This window comes from Laetiporus sulphureus, assembly GCF_001632365.1.
Source record: "Laetiporus sulphureus 93-53 unplaced genomic scaffold LAESUscaffold_4, whole genome shotgun sequence".
In the NCBI taxonomy this organism is placed as follows: Eukaryota; Fungi; Basidiomycota; class Agaricomycetes; order Polyporales; family Laetiporaceae; genus Laetiporus; species Laetiporus sulphureus.
The window spans coordinates 938,807-958,580 of record NW_024468513.1 but is presented as its reverse complement, the minus strand read 5'-3'; the positions used below and the strand labels follow the sequence as shown (position 1 = coordinate 958,580).

Here is a 19,774-nt window from a genome sequence, read left to right as displayed (position 1 = left end):
ACGAAAACACTGAACATCTCTGACAACAAATTCCCCACGGACACTTTAAATGCCACTCCTGGGCGGCAGACCGGCTCGCTGCCTGTGTCGCTTGCCAGGGCACCGCTCCGCGGCTGCACTGATCTCGCGGCGAGGCATTTTGGCGGATTCGCGCTCCGGCGTTCTGTGTTCCAGTTTTGTGTGCTGCATCTGTATCTGTTTCTGCATATTGCTTTGCTCGGAGGGAGGTGGCGGCGCCATAATGTGATGGCGAGACGCTGATCCTGCCACGCGCCTCATATTCCCTAGAGTTTCATACTGTCCATAATGTTTTGGTATACAACTGCCATGTTTAGTGCCTGCTTTGTTTGTAGCATCCAGTCTGTAAATCTGCTCGGCTAGAACGCGCCTGCTATTCGCACAAACTTCTGCCGTAACCTACTGTCGCTTCTCGATGCGCCGTGTTCCCACCCATTGATCAGCGTGATGCTCATTCTGGTCTACCCTTTGTACATAATGGCCTTGCCATGCATAGGCGTGGTAGAGCCTGCATAGCATCCGGCCGAGTTGCGATAAGCTGTCGCAGAGATTTTTGACGTGTAAAATCGCTGATGGACGAGTGGGCCAGGGTTGATGAAGATGAACAGTGGCGGCGGCGACTGCGCGCAACGCTCGACGCATCCAGACTAGATGGGAGCAGATGGGAGCACGTGTGGGCGTCGCGACGGGCTGTTTGGCTGTGTTTACCGGCTGTCTCCGTTTCGGGTCCCATCAAGCGGAGTGGCTTTTCACACCATCACACCCTTTCCGTTGGTCGGTCGCAATCCCCCTTCTACCACCAGACAGCTCTCTCTTTCGCTCTTTTCTTCTGTCCTTCTCTCCGTCGTTCTCGTCCCCCTTCATATCTATTCGCTCCCTCCCATCCTCAACATGGGTTGCGTACAGTCATCTGGCATCGACGAGGAGGCCAAGGCCCGTCAGTACCCCCTCTCTGATCTTTTGAACTTGCGTGCGATCAACTTGCTCTCCAGGCAATGACGAGATTGACAGCCAACTCAAGCGGGATCGTGCCATGGCGAGGAATGAAATAAAAATGCTGTTGCTGGGAGCCGGAGAGTCGGGCAAGGTGTGTTACGCTCATTGAATTGCCATCCGGAGATAGCGCTTAGACCCCTTCACTGCAGTCGACCGTGCTCAAGCAGATGAAGCTCATCCATCATGGAGGATACAACGATTCAGAGCGGGACTCATATAAAGAGATCATCTTCTCCAACACCATCCAGTCCATGCGGTAAGACATTCATACGGGCCGACCCTCGCCAAAGCCAGCTGACTGTTCTGTAGCGCTATCCTGGAAGCTCTGCCGGCTCTAGATATCCAGCTGTCACCACAGAATGACGCTCGGAGATCTTGCATCCTCTCTCTGCCGGCGCAGATCGAGGGTGATGTGTTGGCCCCTGACATCGCAGATGCGGTTCGCGGCCTTTGGAGAGATCCTGGTGTCAGGGAGGCTGTGAGCCGCTCGCGCGAGTTCCAGCTGAACGACTCGGCGGTATACTACTTCAACGCGATCGACCGCATGGCAGCGCCAGGGTACCTGCCGACAGATCAGGACATCCTGCGGTCACGAGTAAAGACAACTGGTATTACGGAGACAACATTCAAGGTCGGCGAGCTGACATACAAGCTCTTTGACGTCGGCGGTCAGCGGTCGGAACGGAAGAAGTGGATCCACTGCTTCGAGAACGTGACGGCGCTGGTGTTCTTGGTCAGTCTGAGCGAGTACGATCAAATGCTGTACGAGGATGAAAGTGTCGTAAGTCCCGCTGGCGTATTTTCCGTGATCGGACTCGAGGTGCTGATGAAACCTCAGAATCGTATGCAAGAAGCTCTGACACTCTTTGACTCGATTTGCAATTCGCGATGGTTTGTCAAGACATCCATCGTACGCTTTTTAACTTGTCTCTCGGTTTATGCAGCTGCTCACATTGCTTTTGGGCATCCAGATTCTGTTCCTGAACAAGATCGATTTGTTCGCGGAGAAGCTCCCTCGGTCACCACTGGCTGACTACTTCCCAGACTACACAGGCGGCGACAACTATGATGCCGCCTGTGATTATCTGCTACATCGCTTTGTCTCGCTCAATCAGAGCGCTGCGACGAAACAGATCTACGCACACTACACGTGTGCGACAGACACACAACAGATCAAATGTGTGTGACCGCCACATGTATCGCTGATGGATTCCGTGCTGACTACGTGACCGCCCACAGTCGTCCTTAGCGCCATCCAGGACATTCTCCTACAGATCCACCTACGGGAGTGCGGTCTTCTGTGAGCGCGATTGAGCTGACGAACGATATCTGGGAGCTCCATAGTTGCCCTTCGCATGCATTATCTACCTGTCTCATTTCTCTGGCTACGCACCAACCACGACCACGACCACCGCCCGGCTTTTGCTGGGTCTTCTACGCATTTTACTGTACATACTCGGAAATTTTCCTTTGTCTTCAGTATCCACTGTCCGTGTCGCTCTTTCATAGCCGTCGTCCGCTCCATGCTACCTTCTGACGAGGGTGTTCGTGATTTGTTACTTTTGTAGTTCTGTAGTCTCTCTTGAACACCTTCATCGTACGTTATATACCTTCCGCTAATGGCATTTACTCAACTGTCATTGGAATTAGAATAGGATCTCATATCTACGCCAGGACTATGGGACACTCTTTCAATATGAACTTCTGTCTCACTCTTGCCCTACAAGATACTGAAGCTGGCAGACTTAACGATCACGCGAACATGACAGAGTCAGGTGCCGACTCTGACAAATCCCGCATTGGACACTTCTGTCAAAAGCTGCTGGAATCCGAATCGAAGTCATCCAGCATGTTGGGCAGACTGTCTCCTGCAAGCCAAGTATTCGATAGTATCGCTGTTCCAACCTAATATTGCGCCTTTCCGCAACATTGTGCATCGATGGAAGGATCGGAATTATGTACGACACACGTCCCTGATGGGCAACGCCACAGTCCGAGAACGTACCATTTCGACCCATCACAGCGATATCTCCGTATATATGCATCCTCGGACAGCGATTCCGACTGCGCGGGTGGCGAGAATGGTAGACGTCCAACTCAGTGGAGATAACCTCGCTACTGAGGTGCTGGCGAACTTTACAAGCTGATCGTACGTGTCGGCAGTGTTCCAGGAAAATGATAATGGGTTTCGCTTACGCATCGTTCACACACACTGCCCGGCGACGCGATCAAATCAGGGGCCGGCCGCGCCCAACCTCTGATTAAGATTATACAGCTGACAACTCGCGTATGCTAACTGTCAAACGGATAAAATGCGCGATTGGTGCGGCTCTACGTCACGTTCACATACTGTATCACCCGTACTCCTCTATCCTCTGTAGACACGCCTGAAAACAAACCATTGGATCACATTAGTTGATCATTAGTATCGGCGCAGATCTCCAGAGAGACATCTCTGTCACAAGTACTTCAAATGAAGTTACGACTCCTGGAACAAGTGCGTGGACACGCAACTTTGAGATAATGCGTTGCCATGATGGATTTGCTGCGAGATCACCAACGAGCAACTGCAATACGTAACGCCCGATGCGAGGTCGTTGCGTGCGCAAAATCAGACAAAACGTTATGGCGGTGCCGATACCGATACTATTGTGTCCGGTCATGCTCAACGTCGCGGTTCTTCTCTTGCACCTTCCCTATGTGCAGAACTACCGTGCTCCTCCGACCGTGGGAGAGTCTGTCACCGAAGTAGGTTGATAATGAACCTGGCCAATCACCGAGATTTACTCGTACTAGGCACGGTGAGGAAATAGTTGCATGGTCCTTGGTTTCTCTGGCGGACGCTCAACAAACTAGCCCATGCAGACTGAACAAGTCCATGGAAGACCGTACATGAGCCAGCGAGAATTAGCAATACCATGATAGATAAATAGATGAAAAGCAAATGGCGTATGAGATTGGCGCAACTGGGGAGGTTACCGCATGGGTAGACGGGGCCAAACTTCAGCCTTACCTTGGTATACCTCGTCAGCGACTATGACAGAAAGTCGAGGAGTGTTACGCCTTATATTCTTTGAGCTTAGAGACGACCGGTTGTAGACGTGTGAGTTATCTACGTGCGGCCTGGTCAGCCTATGAACCTGCTGACAAGTCTCCTGGGAGTGAAAGCCTCGCCTGAGCATCAGACCATTGTTGCAGGATGGCGGCTATTAGAAGATGTCAGGAGCTGTTGCAGGTTGTCTACGTGGTTGCGGCGCGTGTATGGTCAGACATGACTTTCCCCGGTAGAATACATATACGAGTCTGGAGTCGTATCAAAATATCATCAACAGTTCAAAATAGATGAAATGATGGTTTGGCGAGATCCTGCATAACCATCAACATGGACACGAAGCACATAACAGGCCGTGAAGAGCATGAAGCACGAAGACAGCATCGCGCTCTTGTCCGGGCTCAACATACATGAGGCCGCAGATGATCACCACAAATTATAAAGAAGTGATATCACCCTTCAAGGTCAGAGCTCGGCGGGTTATGCGTAGCTTGCACGCCGTCGAAGACGGATTCAGTGAAGGCAACGTCACCCTTATTGAGATGCTGGCGAACGTCCAAGCTAATCCGCTGTGTCAGAGAAACGTACTGCCTCACGAATTGAGCTTCACTTACATGGCAAGGAACGTGTTCACGTATACTGCAAAGAAAAAATTTAGCGATAACTACGATTTCTCGCAGACCACTTACGTGTGCTTGACGGCGCGTGGAACAACTCCGCTAGCAGCGATTTCCCCTTGTTTTTGTACTGAGACATAGTTAGTAATCCCAGGCTACTCATCGTCCAAACGCCGTCCGAGAAAACTCACTTGAATGAATACCAGCATCTGTACCACACTAGCATAAAATTAAGTCCTTGGCTGCGAACGTTATTGGAGTAGATCACTCACGAAGTAAGGACTCCTCGATTGATTGCATAGATAGTCAGCTTGGAGAGCATTTGCTGTGTACTAAGGGGTTCCCAGTTTGAGTATTCATGTTCGTGAAATCCCGACATTAAAGCACGCGCCGTTTGATCTCGGAACTCTGTCCCCGCAGCACCAAACAGAGAGTTACGGTGATGTAGACATCCGTGACGAAGGCGCACACACTGTTGACGGTCGCCTCAGCCTGTGGGGACCCGATCAGATGCTGCTGTTTAGGCAGGAGATCAGGGAAGAGAGGTATATACCGTGGACGATCCAATGGTTCCCTGGAACTTCGAGTCATGTTGCCTACAAACCAAAACAAGTTCAATACTCCCCAGGTACGGCAGAGCGGTCATACACACTTACTCTTTGTAAACTACACCTAAATAAGCATCGAGACAGTCATAAGTCGATCTGGACAACCAGTGTTACGCTGATCATGAGACATACCGAGGCCACCCGCTACCGAGACAACAAAGCTGATGAACTGGTGTGCCATCAAGAGTCGGAGGGGCCATACCAAGTGACATTAATGAAAGCAAGAGCTGTGGTGGTTTGCATTAGCATGACTGTCAGATCTCACGGTTGGGAAACATACTGCGCTCGCAGATAAGGGAATCCTGTACCATTTGCCCGCTAATACTGATAAAAAGGAGTGCAGATTGAGACCCACGGGGCAGGATCACACTGACTAATAAATACATACATTTCCAGATGTTGTACATGAAAAAGCTGGGAAGTGCGTTCATAATCAATTTTGAATCTGTCACTCAAACAGTGCACACCATTGCACAAGGACAATAGCAAGGTCCTGATAGACATTAGTTTGAGAGGTGTGCGATGAACACGATACCAATACTCACTGCAAGAATGTATTCCACCTGTGCAAGATCGTTAGGTGACGGACATCCTCCGCGTTACTAAGAAACGTACTAGAAACGTACTGGAAACGTACTGCGATCACGACGTCAAATGTGTGAACTGAGCATTATTGACGGCGTATGAATGTTTACTTCGCAATGGTCTCAAGTCCATACGGATTGGCTCGATTTTTGATGAAATAATACCAGAGGAACTTCATGAAATTGTTAACAATTTCAATCTCAATCGTTATTGAGATGCTCACCTGTGAATCAAAACACGTTCTGGCCGTATCCAGCATCCTTTGACGAGGGTGAGAGTGGGGTACAAAAACCATCGTTCGACTCACCATAGAACCGCTACCTGCATCATTGAGTCAACAAATTGCATCCCATATGACAAGATGAACCTATGTCACTCACCAGGACCTTCAAGGTAATTTTATTGTCCCTGTAATGCCATGCATAGTACAATGTTTGAGCACAAGTAATACCATATAGCCTGAAAGGTGAATGAGATCCCTCCTGTGCAACTTGGCAAGCATCGAGTACAACGCGTACAAGAGAGCGAATAGGATCCCTACGAAGACGCAGCCAAGGGAGCCGTTAAGATGTAGGTTGACCCCTGCCATGCCTGATTATATAGCGACATGCTTTGCCTTCAACCTACCGTCTCATATACAAACTTTAGAGCCGCTGGCGGAAACTCCGCAGTCACATCACAACATCACGATTGTATTGACCCCTTGTGTGAGAACAGTTCGGCATCTATGCATCAGAATGAATGAATCATCGACGGCTCAACGTACAGAATTGTAAACTGCAGCGCTAGATCTTTCTGTTGTCTGGACTCGTTACGAGCTCTCCGCTCCCTGGCATCGATTACGAGCAGATGTTCAACAAATGAGACGGGAAGTGACAGGAAGTCATACGTGAGGAGTGTTTCTCATTGACAGAACGATCCATGAACGCAATGCGGCTCTTCAATGATCAATACCACAGCATGGCTGTGCACATGTGGCGCTAGACCTGGAACGTAAAATTGATCATCGATTCCACGACAGCTGTGAGTCAAGGTTGCAGTATTATTACTATCAGCGGCTACGTTGTGCTTCATCGTACTGTTAAGTGAATTTTAGCACCGTCAAACTTGTAGATAATCGCAGATGGGAGGCTGAGAATACCAGATTTCTCTCACTCTTGCAACTATTGCAAGCTTTGATTCTTTGAATCTCACGCAGACGGACTGATCACGATAAGGCCAGGGGGAACAGATATTGTGACAGATGCTGTTTGACGGAAAAGATACGGCGAGTCTGTCAGCATGAAACAGAAAACTCTGTGTTTTCACCAAGACGTACAACATAGACCCGACCAGTCATCCTATGGCTGTGTATTGATCTGATTAGGGCAAGCAGTCCGTGATTATCACCCCCTTATTTGTTTGATGAACATATGAGGGTCAGTCATAGCGCAGCGAAGCTGATTTTTGGACAAAAATGCGCGGTGAGGCTGTGTAATAACATTCGCGGAATGACTTGCTGAGGTAATGTGCCTCCCAGCAGTGATGAACCAGTGTTTGCTATTCAACTGAAGCGGAGCATTGAGAACACGAGGGAGGCCGGGTATCTATCGAAATTACACGCCGACGGCGATTGTGCCGGACTGTGATACCGAGAGGAACGGAAGCCGGAGAAAGGATAAGTAGCTGAACAGCAGCTCTTGGCTCGATGTTAGCATTTCTGACTCCGAACGAAGCGAGGGACGGGAGTTGTCTCCCGTAGGCATACTACAAAAATGCTACACGGTTTTTGAGTGGAGATCCACGCCATATCGAGAGAGTACAGAATTACCACTTTTAGCTACTTTTCACATTTCGGCCAAACAGGAGCATTCTGTGTTACGCAGGAGTTGATATTTCTCCATGGTCTTTCTCTCACTTTCGACACGAGAAAATAATTCTATGCATGCTGTGAGCTGAAGGACTTTGTACGTAAATTGTGGCATCTGTGATGTTTGTATCCATTTGGTCTGAATTGTGGCGGCAATAGGTGTTTCCTTTCTCGGACCAACTGCATCGCACTTCACCTAACACTGGCAGCATGGAGGCGAGGAGCCAGGAAGATCAAGAAAGAGAGATTCGAGACCTTCTGCGGCAAGCGGAACGCAAGCCGTTGAAGTCGCCTGCGGTGAGTACTCCATACCCACAGGGATCACGGTCTCACTGGCACATTTCAATAGCGTAGGAATGCTCTGAAGCGGCTGATCGACCTTGCGCATTCTCCATACCCTAAATTGAAGGCGATTGCAGCGCATAACCTCAAGACATTTATCACAGACTTTCCTGACCTGGAGGACGATGCTATCAATGCCGTGTACGATCTATGCGAGGACCCGGTGACGAAGGTACCAAGTTTGGGATGCGTCGACTGTGTAACTGTCAGTAATGCGTCGAGCAGGTCCGTATCAGTGGTTATGCTGCGATCGTGGACGTGTCAAGAGAGCAGTTGAAGTGGGTCAAAAGGAATGCTGATGTGTTGGTACAATTGCTGCAAAGTGGTGAGTCTCGCATAACATCGGGTTACCTTTTATCCTACGCGCCTCAGTTGTCTTCTATGGTATACTTGTGGTCCTGAGCCACGCCATGATCGGTGGCAGAACATTACGGTCGGGCTGACACGTTGGCGTATCATAGATGAACCCGACGAAGTGACATACGTGAAGAGAGCCCTCAATCAACACCTTGACATGGATCCAGCCACAACGTTAGGCGTACTGTGCGACCAAATCATCCCCATGGATGAGCCTTTGGACGAAGAGGAGCAAATAATCCGCAGTCGACTGCGCTCCCTTGTTCTATCATTCATGACAGGCGAAGCCAAGCGCGCTATCATTGACCGCCATACAAGCACACCAGGCAGCGTAGCTGAGGAAACTCTTGTTATGGGGCTATTGAAGGTCATTAGGTTGCTTTTTAATGCACTGCGAGTGCTCACATTTTTAATAGGCTGTGGAGAAGCTAACACCTGCAGACGTTGACGTGATTGTGAAAGAGATCCTCTTAGCATTACCCTCCTTCAAACCTTCTTCTCCGCGAAGCAAACAGCTATTGGAGGTCGTGCTGGACCGCACAAAAGCATTGCTGAAGAGTGATCTCTCGTCTGGCAGCGATCGTTCTCCACTTACAAACGTGCGCTATTGGCTGGATCTCGCTGCATATATCGCGCTAGAGAACCGTGTCGCACATCCATCGGACCTCCTACGCTTTTACTTCACGACACTGTCGTCGAGAATGATGCTGCTTAGGCTCGATGAGGATGCTCAGTTCTTCGTGCTGTCCAGAATTGCAGATGCCCTTTCGGCGTATGAGAAGGGACCGCCAGAGGGATCGAGCTCAACTCATGCGGAGGATGCGCTGCTCCGCAAGCAGACTCCGGATATATGTGTGGTGTTGCTGCAGGTTTGGTCGGTGTGTTTGGCGCTGGCAATCTAATCACATTTACTTTGGCAGATTTTCTCGGAAGCAAATGCTGCGCAAAGGCCTTGGAAAGCCTGCCGCACGTTCCTGAGAACTTGTTTACGAGTGAGTGTAATGTTGACCATCACCACATAACCATTGAGGCATACCCCTGACAGCATAAGAAGGAATACAAATGGACAGTACCATCCCATCTTCTTCCAATATTGCAAAGCATACAAGGTTCTGCTGAAATACAAGCACGAGAAGGCAGATTGGATAATGTTGAAGATATCCAAAGCCTCATAAGGGTTCGCAATGGACCGTCTTTAGTTTCCGCCGTCTGTGTCCAACGATCCTCTCTTCTCTGTTTGAGCAGTCACTTCTCCAGCCTGTCAGCAAGCCAATGCCGGTGGTGTCGAAGGCCCCAGCAGCAGCAGTCACTAACACATCAGAAGGTATGAGTAGCAGCAGTGCAACAGTCAAGTCGGAGCGTCGAATCATGAACGTTAAGAGGAAACGTGAAGGCCGTCCTGCAGGCTTGCCACCCCGGCCTGTCACGACGCCCCCGGCTAACGGTAATGGGTCAGCGGCAATCGGAGCTCGCCCAGAACAAGGCAAGCGGGCCTCCGTTGAATACCGTCAACGGGCGACAACTGTACCAGCGACGGTGGGAACACAGGAGAGTGGACACTCGATTCCTTCCGACGATCAACCACGGGCTACGAAACGGGCGAAGAAGGGTGGTGGGGTGGAGGGAGCGAAAGAGGTCCCATCTTTGCTGAGCCGTCTGGAGACTGTGACGATGAATGACAAGGCGTCTGTCGAGCGAGCTGCATCTATCTTGGCAGGCAAGCGTCGCGTCGAATCCGCGCCAGTTTTGCTCGGCAGCTCGCAAGAGACGTCGTCGGATGTAGACATGCGTCCGGTGGAGGGTTACAGCATCAAAGGCGCGGCCACTCGCGTGACATCGCCAGATGATTTGGGACCAATAAAAACATCGCTATTAGATCGGTTGCAGAGCGCTAGTATCGGCCGGGGCGTCGGCGGGCAGATGAAGAAGAGAAGGACTAGATCGTAATGGTCATGAAGGGATGGATGCCATAGCTGTAATAGCTTGTAATAGGTTCCATCGTATGTTGCGTAATTAGGGACAAGAACATATCGCCTCGTCATTCGTTCAAGACGCGACATTGGTATATCACTGGAAAGAGGTATCGAAGCGCAGGGTGAATGATATGATACAGACATTCCAAGTCGGATCCTACACGCCACAGCAATACACAGGATACGAAATACAAGCAAGCTCCTCAGACAGCGCGGGAGGCGTCTGGCGTATCTGTCGCGGCCTCCCTGAATAACGCCTCAAACTCCTCTCTGGACTCTCCAATGACACCGAAGGCGTCCTGCAATGTATGGCCGAGGTAATCGAGTTCATGAATGACGCCTTTCATTGTGAGAGCGTACGCGAAGAATAGCAGTTGTCTTGACCCCCTGACGTCTCGGTTCTTGACAACGTCCAGCTTTCTTATAGCATCAACCTGAAGAAGATTATCGCATCATATACCCACGATTGAGAAAGGACACTTACGAGACGCTGACGCGCTTCTTCTGCGGGAGGAAGATACGGCGGCAGCGGCGACTTCAGTCTGAAGGCTGCAGCCAAGGTTGAGAAGTAGAGAATGATGTTGCCAACCATCTCTCGTCTCTCCTTGTTCACAGGCAAGATGAAGTCTCGACGAACGGTCTATATTCATCAATCAGTTTGCTGCACTCAAAAGTCGGTAGCAGTCGACGATACCGTATGCCTGATGAGGGATCGTAAGCATCAAGAATGGGAGGATAACATAACAGCTTACCATTCCTCGCGAGATGTCACACACCGCATGCTGTGCAGTTTATCAAGTATAGTTTGCAAGCTGGTGAGGATGGACCGATACAGTCCCACAGGGAAAGGCCCCTTCAAGCGAGGCTCGTGCTGAGCTTGTGACAACAAACCTTGAAGCTCGATCAGCTTGATTTGCAGATGCAGTTCCCTGCAAAACATGATTCGTCAAGCATTTTCTGAGAGACTGGAAGCGATCACTGACATGGCCATGAAGTGATGGATGGAATCCATCAAATTCTGGTTGTCCGTCGGTCGTAGCAGCCTCATCCTCTCATCAGTCTCATCTTCATCGTGACTGAGATACTGCTCAGGCTCTGCAAAGGAATTGAATGCTACCAAACGCGTATATAGCCAGCCCATGTTAAGGCAAAATCTGTACGATGTGGTGAATTGGAACGAAACGAACAAACAGACTTAGAGAGGGCACCCACTCCCCAAGAGCCTTGCCAAGCGCACGTCGCGCCTCAGTCGGCCACCAATATCGCGAAACGATTGCAGCCCAGATTACACCGACGATGACAGCAAGCGCACGATGAAATGCGACCTCGGTCACTAAAATGTCCTTCTGCCTAAGGTTGTAGCTACAACGGCGCATGATACATCAGCTGACATTGCTTCATGATCGATCACGATTCGAACATACCAGTAAAGACACGTCAAATTGTAGGTTAGTAGGACAAATCTTCCTGAGGTGGCGTATTGGGGCTTGGAGACGATGTAATAGAAGCAGGGAATGGAAAACAAGAATCCGAAGATCGACAGGGCGTACGGATTCTCGGGAAATATGGTCCAGATGCACGCGGCAGTCGTAGCACCCAACCTAAACCGCATCATATCTCAGAAATCAAGCAAGGACGACCGATTCTCTCACTCACAGCGTCCCTAAGACCCGATGCATAGCAAGGAAGTTTGTCTGTTGTCAAGACATGACATCAGCTGCAATTGAAAGCCTCATGTCTCACTTGAACTTACAGCTCCGATTGTGGGAGAGATGACTACGAAGAACTAAATGGTGTAATCTTCAAACCGTTGCTCATCATAGTCAGGGCATAGGCGCACTCACCGAGATCAAGGCCCACTCTCCACGGTAGTGTACGAACCACGGCCGTGTCGAATCGATGAAAGCCGGTGCAGCAAGGATTGCCGTCGCCATGCCAGACTTAAAGGCGTGCTTGACATCTGGCTCCATGAGTCGCGCTCCGAGCTCCCAGAACGCACGCTTGATTCTGCCGACGGTCGTGAGGTCTGCCGGCGCTGGGGTCTGGATGGTGTTCGGTGCATGAGGTCTGATCTTCGGGAAGGACACGTTATTGTTGCGGCTCTCTGGTAGAAAGTATGCAGCTAGTCAACATTCATTAACACGCGGTTCTCATGCGGCAGGCTCGGGAAGACCCACAAATGCGGTTGCGGAGGTTAGTGGGCTGTCTCTCTCGGGTACGCCGCCATGATGTTCTCGTGAACATGCCACTCAAACGTCCCCACCAACTTTGCCGTGCCTTTCTCGCCTTCTCAGCGACATATAATCGCTGTAAGGCATCCACAAGGGAGATAAGCTCCTTCGCGAATTCCTGCAACGTGAATATGAAACTGGCAACAAGCCACGTCAGCTACCCTGCCGTTCATAGTGGCTGCAAGCAATGTCTCAATGACTCACAAGTACACCAGGAAGACGCTCTCCCCGTCACCCCCCGTGAGAAGCTGGTTGTCATCCGACACCGCACTATAAGAGTCCCTGGACTGTAAGCCTGACATGTTGTGGCTCCTGTAAAGGCGCATAACAGCATGATTTGATGTGCTCTCGAACGTATACAAGGCACGTTGGATGTTGTCCATGAGCTGTTGGAACTCGAGTGGCTGAACGGGGCCACCTGGAGCAGCAGCGCTCGGCTGGGCGACAGCTTCGCGCAAGCGCTTGAGCGTCGTCGTACAGGTTGCCTAACGCGACATAACACATCAGCAGGCAGATGGTCTAAAGCTCATTGCACATACAGATAGCGCTTTGAGAGGAGGCCCGAGATCGTCCATCAAGTCGCCGAACATTGTAGCTGCAGCTTGCAGGATAGCAGCCTCCTCATCGCCCTCGGGCACAGCAGAAAGAGCTTCCTCTTTGTATTGACCATCCACAGCGAGGCCTTCAAGGATGCGAGAAGACTTGCGCGGCTTCACGGACCGATTCTTCAGTACCACCCGCCCATCGCTCTCGGCCTTGATCAGCTCGGACTGTAAGGTGGTGCCGCTTCGAAGACCATTGAGATGTTGCCCAAGTCTGTTGAGGCTGCCGATTGCATCTTCATACGCTTGTCCAGCGCTTTCTCGGATGTCATGCGCCTCGTTCCCGCGCGCTTTCTTCGGTCCCCCGAACATCCATTCGGACTGAGCATCCACAAAGTGTTTCTTGAGGCTCGTGAAGCTCGCCTGGTGGCTCTCTGCCGCCTTCTGCAACTTCTCGCCGCTAAGGTGGTGCAGCGGCTCCTCGAGGAGAAACGTCTCCGTGAGCATCTGCAAAAGCGTGGAAAATGACTGCAGCGTTCGCGTCATGGAGTCTTGCAAGTTCTTTGTTGCACGCTGCGGCCAGAGGAACGCGCATATAGTGTTGGAAATTATCGCGCCGCATAGTACGATGAAGGACACCTGGAGCAGGGTCTGCACTCCGCCTTCTTTGACAACACTTGTACGCATCAGTCTCGCGAAGACAGCTCTGAGAATGCCACTTACACGATGAAGAGGATGATAGCCGTCATGCTGCAAGCTGATGTAGGGACCGTCAGTAGAGAGATCAGATTACCCATAGCGTTTGAGACGTACCAGTATTGAACGCTGGCTTCGCCATCCATAGCTTCATCCATGCTACACCCGACATGCCTAGTCCGATCCATAGCAAAACCAGAGAATCCGCTAGCCATTCCCAGCCTCGGCGTACTTCAAAGAACCAAAACATAGTCATACTGCCCAGGGAGACGAATGCTGCGAAGAGGAGGCCCATCGTGCAGTACAAGTCAGCTTCCACCATGGCGCCGAGCGTTTTTGCGGGATTGTAATATACGGCACTGTAACGTCAACATATCGCATCGAAGGATCGATGAGCGTAGTTTCTGTCACAACAATGACTTACGCACACTGTGGCTACCATATGGCCGGAAGGTGAGGGCGTTGACTCGCCCGAGCCATAGTTGGTGAGATCGGCAATGAACATCGAAAGATACGGTGAAAAGGTGAATAGGGATGCTATGAAATATGCGATGGAGCATTTGAGGATGTTGCGAGCAAGAGGTGATAACGTTGGCAATTTTGGGAATGACGGCCAACGTCTTTGTGGTTCCGGATGACTAGAATCAGATGCGATGGATTCGGAGGTGGAGGACTCTGTTAGAGAGCGTGTAGCTCCAGATGTGGTGTCCTCTTCTGGCACAGCAGTACCTGCAGGCGACTGAAGGAGACGTGTGTCGTCCACCGGAGAATGTACGATTTCTTCGGCAACAGACTGACGCTGCTGCGACGGTGAACGGAAGGTGCGTCCAGACTGAGCGCGCCACTGGTTCATACTGTCGCGGTCCATACTGCGCTTCGCACGGAGGGACGAAAAGGACGTGGACTCTCTCAATCGGCCTTCGCGATCGTAGAGTTCACCAAACACGCTCCATTCACGAGCTGTCGGACGTTCGTACTGCGTCTGCCGACTCGAACTTGTAGCGATGCCGTGCATCCGGGAGAAGGCGTCTGATAATCTGCTTGGCGCGACGAAGGAAGATCTGGGCCTTGACACGCTGCCGACTGATTCGAGGGAGAACGAGTGGTGTACCGGGAAAGTCTGAGATAGTGGGGTAGAGCTGGGAAGCTGCTCTGGAGACCCGAACATATTCGGTGCTTCATCGGTCCATTCTTGCCGAGAAAGGCGCGCCGAAGGCGCTCCTGAAATGGCGTTCAAGAAGTCAGGTGCCATAACCTCTGTCGCCGTCCTAGTGTTCCTAGTGTTCCTCAGGACCCGGGTGATGTTTTGCGCTTACTCCAGTTCCGAAGCAAGGGCCGGCTGTATATGTTTTGCTACAAGCCGTAACGCGACAGCTCTAGAAAAAGATGAAGGCGCGTTTGTCGATAGGAGACTTGAAGAGTCGATGACGGCGTCCGACTTGGATTGCGAAGATCCGCCGCATAGCATCACGATAGAAGTAAGGTGAGCGCTACGCTGCCCATCCAACGTGTCAATTTACTTACATTTTGAGGAAAGCGCTAGATGTGCCTGCTCTTCTGTGCCATGTACAACAGGCAACGATTTCAGCAAACACGAGGCGACCGCGCAGCTACAATGCCAATTCCACTCGGATCTCCAAAGCGCCGTTAATTGTTGCAGGTTCACTCGCGTCCCGACTCCCGATGGGAGACTTAGAGGGCACTAGAAAAAAAGGAACACTGTAGTCTCAAGTCGTGCAAGCTGCTTTGTAAGATCAACGGCGGCAGAGATATAGGGGCGTGACTAACAAAAACTATGAGTACTAGCTACGACGAGGGTTGGGAGGGTTCGGCCGAGGTGCGCAAATAAAGATCAAGAGCACTGCGCGGTCGAAAATGTGTTCACAAGTTCGGTTTGTGAGCGGCCAGGCGGTGTTCACAAGCTATGAAGCGAGTAGCAAGCGAGGGGCCGAAGAGGGGAAGATGCGGCCTGATGCGGCGCATGTGGCGCGACCTGGCTCGTCCGCCTGCTTAGTAATCAGGCGTTTTGCACGAGAAACCAGTAAGTACAGTCATCAACCGGTCAATGAGACGCTCAAATCGTGTTAAGACTCTAGCAGGAGGATTTTCATATAAGAATGAGATCGGACTTCACTTACAGTTCAGACAGTACAGATACATTATGATTATGTAGTTGTAACTCTTATCGAGTGTGAACAGGGGGCATGGGGAGTGGATCAGTGTCGCAGTCCTTATCAATCTAAATTCACTCCTTGAGACATGGTCACATCACGCTTGTTCCTACCATATTTGGAAATAAATAATTGATGCGTCTCACTCACATTCTCCACTATCTTTCACCCATTTTTATTGCAATTAGCCTCAGTATTACTTTCTCTGAACCAAGGCCTTTGAATCCTGGCTTTCTACATGCTGGCCTCTGATGCTCTTGCTTAGTTTTATTAAGTTTTGCCTCTCAATGCAGACTTCTTGACTGTGAAGTCAAACTCAGCCCTCTGCCAAATATGGAAATAGTGTGACATAACAGAGGGCTACCGCATCTCATGATCAAGGCTCTCATATGCAGTGTCGTGCTCATTCTGTCTGTTCATCACCCATTTCCTTTTCTACTGCTTTCAAAATTGGGGGGACATGTAGCTAATAAGGTAAGCTTTAATATGAGACTCATAACTGGTAGCATAATGCAGATGCAGAAGCATGGAAAATCATAGACTGTGAGGTTTCAGTTTCACACCCACATAAAATTCAATGAGATTGAAAGCTGACGAACCCACCACTCATCATATTCCCCTCATTTTTGGTGTACAGTACCATGGATGGCATATCGACATAAATGCCAAAGCAGAGGGCAGATGGAGACAATTTGGGCGAGCTAGTCAACTTCGTCTCATTGACCGGTTGATGACTGTACTGCCAGGGTACGCACAAACTTTCACACTTGATCTTCGACTAACACCGTGGAGATCACAAGCAGTAGTGGCTAATCTAAACAAGATTAGCACTTAACTGATGTCGTCCGTGCGTCCACTTCCATCTACAGTAATGCGGCATGCACGTGGCGCCACTGGCTGCCAGTCTGACTTTTCCCTAAACATCTTCGGACAACATTACATACTCCAATATCCTCACAAGGATCATGTCATTATTGAAGTAAAGCAGAAGGCTTGAGTTATATGCTGGCCTTATTTCTCTTCGGTCTTGCTTGTTTTTGCTTGCATCTGCTACAATGGATATTGAAACATCTTTCACATAGTTGTACAGCATGTTTGAAGTCCTATCCACCATTAAATGAGCTCTCATTGCATAGATGTACTGCCAATGTCTGTGTCACAGATTTGGAACCTTTCATCTGCAAACCTCACTTTTAGTCATTTTGCCAAAATGTCAGCTCATGCTTAGTATTGGTTCCAACTATATATGGGTGTCACAGCATGTCAATCTATGACAAAAACATTGACCAAGGAATAATAAGAAAACTTGCTCAGGAGAAATCCTAAGCAAAGAAATTATTCTGTCATCAGCATTGCAAAGAAAGCACCAATGAGAAAGCTTATTGTGGTTTTTGTTTGACTTTCTTCTGCTGCAACATGCTGCATTATGTGTTGGCACTTTCTGAGTCAATAAAGGCAGTTTGGCACAAACCATTCTCCAGAAAAGGTGTGAAATGGGCCTTTTCCAAGCCTCTTCCTGAAGTTATTCACTTGATAAGAAAGCTGAATTGCTCACTCCAATTCCAACACCTTTTGTGCAACAAAAATCGTTACTCTGAATAGATTGCTATACACAGATGTTCGGCATCTCATTTTATATAGAACAAGATCATGAAGTGTTTTTAGGGCAGGACTTTATCTCCTCACTGTATTTTCACTGATTTCCAATGGGAGAATTATGCTCGCTGTTCGAGATTGGAGAATAGTCATGAAGGCCATTATACAATATCGTGCCACCGATGGCCAGGTTTCTAGATTTTCCTGCTGTAAAGATCAAATCTGAACAAGGCAAGCGCACACAATTGAATTTCCTTACACTGCAAAGAAAGTACCGATTCCTACAGCGAGAAAGGTGTGGAAAATGATTGTTTTTCTTTTGCTTTACCCTGCTGCAACATCCTATCATTTTCTGAGCCAATTGTGGCTGTTTCGCGCAAGTTCTTGTCCAGGAAAGGCGCTTTTCTAAGCCTTTCCCCAAAAACATTCCCTTAATGGGAAAGGCCGGATTATTAAAATTGGATTCTAACACCTTTTCCGCAACCAGAATCGGTACTTTCTTTGCTGTGTTAAAAGGTCTCTGCTCAGCGCTCTAGGCTTACACAAACAACTACCGTTCTGTTATTCGAGACCGCTCAATTCCTCAAGGTGCATACTCGGGAAGGTAAGGTTCAACCTCACAAGCCCAGGCCCACGACTCTAAATTGACATCAAACTTATGTTCCGCCAAATGTATGCTACCGTTTCCATGAACTTTAGATGGAGCTACTAGTCCCGTTCCACTACTCATTTCTAGAACTGTTACGTGAGAATGAACAGCATAGAATCTCTTCTGTACGATCGACGACGGGTGACACGCCGTTCTAGGACCAGAATTGGTGGAGCCAGCGGTCCAGAAAGCGTTCATCATGGTCAAATCATACCGAGTCTTTACTGGAGCCCCGTCTGTTCACGACATCGCAACGTCGACTCCTCCATATCGATGGCGAACCTGCTCAACTTCAACTTCACCGATACCGTACTACGGACTCCCTCCCGCTACGTTTGAGGCAGCGAGCCGTAGAATTTCCCTGCTATATCAGAACATCATCTTTGATGACCATTCCGAGGAAGACGTCCACGGCGGCGGAGATCTCGATCCCAGTGAGCTGCAGGGTACGATTGTGTTTTATCTCCCGGGCGTTTGATCTGACAGACGCAGCCTGTACAGAGAAAACGACCTTCATCACCTGGTCGCCCACTGCCGTCGACACGACGGGAAGCCAATTCGCCTCGAGGACCGGAACCTCATTTCTCCGCCCGACCGCCAGTGCGTCAAGGCCACGCTCCCAATTTCAAACACAAGACACACAGGACAAAACGTCGTACATTTACTCCGACGCGTCCTCCATCTCTCGTTTCCCCGCCTTCCACTTCAGCCTGCACGCTCTCACCCCACTCTCATCCCTCATAGCCGAGGCGCACGCCCAGAAGCGCCAACCCAACGCAGGAAAGGACAGCCGCAAGGTCACGGTGCTAGCGGCAGTACTTGAGCTCGACGGGCCGGATACCATCAGGATCAAGCGTGGCGTCGACGCAGGCAAGGACGTCTCGCTTCTCAAACTGATTTTAGGCGACGACGACGGCACGATATGCAAGCTCACCGCATGGCGCGAAGTCGCCGAGAGCTGGGGCGGCTCCATCCCCGAGCTCACCTCCCCCGGCGTCAAGCGCGGAGACGTCCTCCTCCTCGAGAGTGAGTCCGTAAACCCATCCCATCTATCTCTCCACGATCCCCGGATTCTCTATACCGATCTCACTCTCGATCTCACAGACGTTCTGGCCAGCTGGGGCAGCGATGCTGATAACGTCACCGCGCGCAACGCCGCCCCCGTCTCCTTCACAGCGTCGCCCCATCTAAAGTCCAGACTCGAGATCTGCTATCGCACCATGCCAAACATGGCAGAGGACAGCCGCCTGCGCCCTGACCTTCGGCTGGGCTTCAGCGACGCTGCCGTCCGCAAGGTCGCGGCCGTCGTCAAGTGGTTCGAAGCCATGGCAGGCCTCAACGCCACCATCGACGCTACATCGTAGCGCCTACATCCACCCTTCACAACGTCAGCTGCAGCGCGAATCACTCGCGCCTTGGCCTAAAAGTGTCATCTGCCCCAAGTACATCTTTTTCTCCTCACGCTGATTGGCAGGACCGGCTCGATCGCGCG

At 50.3% G+C, this 19,774-nt stretch overlaps 6 protein-coding genes across 6 annotated transcripts; 4 read left to right on the top strand and 2 right to left on the bottom strand.

The window, feature by feature from the left end:
- Positions 1–909: 909 nt before the first annotated feature.
- LAESUDRAFT_755577 (G-protein alpha subunit) lies at positions 910–2,318 on the top strand (the record flags this gene model as incomplete). Its single annotated transcript, XM_040912039.1, has 7 exons — positions 910–955; positions 1,011–1,105; positions 1,164–1,270; positions 1,324–1,795; positions 1,853–1,924; positions 1,986–2,193; positions 2,254–2,318. 7 exons carry the CDS (start codon positions 910–912, stop codon positions 2,316–2,318), a joined length of 1,065 nt encoding a protein of 354 aa, XP_040768682.1.
- Positions 2,179–2,697, top strand: LAESUDRAFT_357238 (uncharacterized protein). The gene is made up of 3 exons (XM_040902156.1): positions 2,179–2,193; positions 2,254–2,611; positions 2,665–2,697. The coding sequence occupies exon 2, from the start codon at positions 2,370–2,372 to the stop codon at positions 2,580–2,582; it is 213 nt and encodes a 70-aa protein (XP_040768681.1). The 5' UTR covers positions 2,179–2,193; positions 2,254–2,369; the 3' UTR covers positions 2,583–2,611; positions 2,665–2,697.
- Positions 2,698–4,278: 1,581 nt separating this feature from the next.
- Positions 4,279–6,564, bottom strand: LAESUDRAFT_721352 (uncharacterized protein). Its single transcript, XM_040908001.1, has 20 exons — positions 6,395–6,564; positions 6,257–6,335; positions 6,184–6,197; positions 6,100–6,136; positions 5,987–6,048; positions 5,918–5,927; positions 5,837–5,854; positions 5,759–5,784; positions 5,680–5,705; positions 5,572–5,615; positions 5,494–5,518; positions 5,424–5,435; positions 5,340–5,355; positions 5,237–5,279; positions 5,075–5,175; positions 4,956–5,015; positions 4,875–4,902; positions 4,756–4,813; positions 4,681–4,705; positions 4,279–4,627 (listed from the first exon to the last, which is right to left on the bottom strand). Exons 1-20 carry the CDS (start codon positions 6,463–6,465, stop codon positions 4,519–4,521), a joined length of 864 nt encoding a protein of 287 aa, XP_040768680.1. The 5' UTR covers positions 6,466–6,564; the 3' UTR covers positions 4,279–4,518.
- A 1,341-nt stretch (positions 6,565–7,905) lies between these two features.
- Positions 7,906–10,535, top strand: LAESUDRAFT_721349 (uncharacterized protein). Its single transcript, XM_040908000.1, has 8 exons — positions 7,906–8,022; positions 8,075–8,239; positions 8,293–8,392; positions 8,529–8,791; positions 8,841–9,293; positions 9,345–9,416; positions 9,470–9,601; positions 9,670–10,535. The coding sequence occupies exons 1-8, from the start codon at positions 7,936–7,938 to the stop codon at positions 10,369–10,371; spliced, it is 1,974 nt and encodes a 657-aa protein (XP_040768679.1). The 5' UTR covers positions 7,906–7,935; the 3' UTR covers positions 10,372–10,535.
- Positions 10,536–10,600: 65 nt separating this feature from the next.
- On the bottom strand, positions 10,601–14,719 carry LAESUDRAFT_643293 (uncharacterized protein; the record flags this gene model as incomplete). The annotated part of the gene is made up of 16 exons (XM_040903776.1): positions 10,601–10,831; positions 10,882–11,037; positions 11,092–11,098; positions 11,150–11,326; positions 11,381–11,551; positions 11,610–11,759; positions 11,822–11,998; positions 12,054–12,091; positions 12,151–12,183; positions 12,242–12,519; positions 12,575–12,765; positions 12,833–13,113; positions 13,168–13,846; positions 13,894–13,927; positions 13,984–14,225; positions 14,295–14,719. The coding sequence occupies 16 exons, from the start codon at positions 14,717–14,719 to the stop codon at positions 10,601–10,603; spliced, it is 3,270 nt and encodes a 1,089-aa protein (XP_040768678.1).
- Positions 14,720–18,481: 3,762 nt separating this feature from the next.
- LAESUDRAFT_755572 (uncharacterized protein) lies at positions 18,482–19,646 on the top strand (the record flags this gene model as incomplete). The annotated part of the gene is made up of 2 exons (XM_040912038.1): positions 18,482–18,728; positions 18,784–19,646. 2 exons carry the CDS (start codon positions 18,482–18,484, stop codon positions 19,644–19,646), a joined length of 1,110 nt encoding a protein of 369 aa, XP_040768677.1.
- Positions 19,647–19,774: the final 128 nt, after the last annotated feature.

What these genes read in the sequence shown, in the direction of transcription:
- LAESUDRAFT_357238 (XM_040902156.1), top strand. Translation starts at nt 2,370, where the DNA reads ATGCATTATCTACCTGTCTCATTTCTCTGGCTACGCACCAACCACGAC.
- LAESUDRAFT_721352 (XM_040908001.1), bottom strand. Translation starts at nt 6,465, where the DNA reads ATGGCAGGGGTCAACCTACATCTTAACGGCTCCCTTGGCTGCGTCTTC. An exon ending in TTCCCTTATCTGCGAGCGCA is followed by an intron (nt 5,519 to 5,571) that starts GTATGTTTCCCA and finishes AAACCACCACAG; the next exon opens with CTCTTGCTTTCATTAATGTC. An exon ending in AATCGAGGAGTCCTTACTTC is followed by an intron (nt 4,903 to 4,955) that starts GTGAGTGATCTA and finishes ATTTTATGCTAG; the next exon opens with TGTGGTACAGATGCTGGTAT.
- LAESUDRAFT_721349 (XM_040908000.1), top strand. Translation starts at nt 7,936, where the DNA reads ATGGAGGCGAGGAGCCAGGAAGATCAAGAAAGAGAGATTCGAGACCTT. An exon ending in GCGAGGACCCGGTGACGAAG is followed by an intron (nt 8,240 to 8,292) that starts GTACCAAGTTTG and finishes TGCGTCGAGCAG; the next exon opens with GTCCGTATCAGTGGTTATGC. An exon ending in TATGTGTGGTGTTGCTGCAG is followed by an intron (nt 9,294 to 9,344) that starts GTTTGGTCGGTG and finishes TTACTTTGGCAG; the next exon opens with ATTTTCTCGGAAGCAAATGC.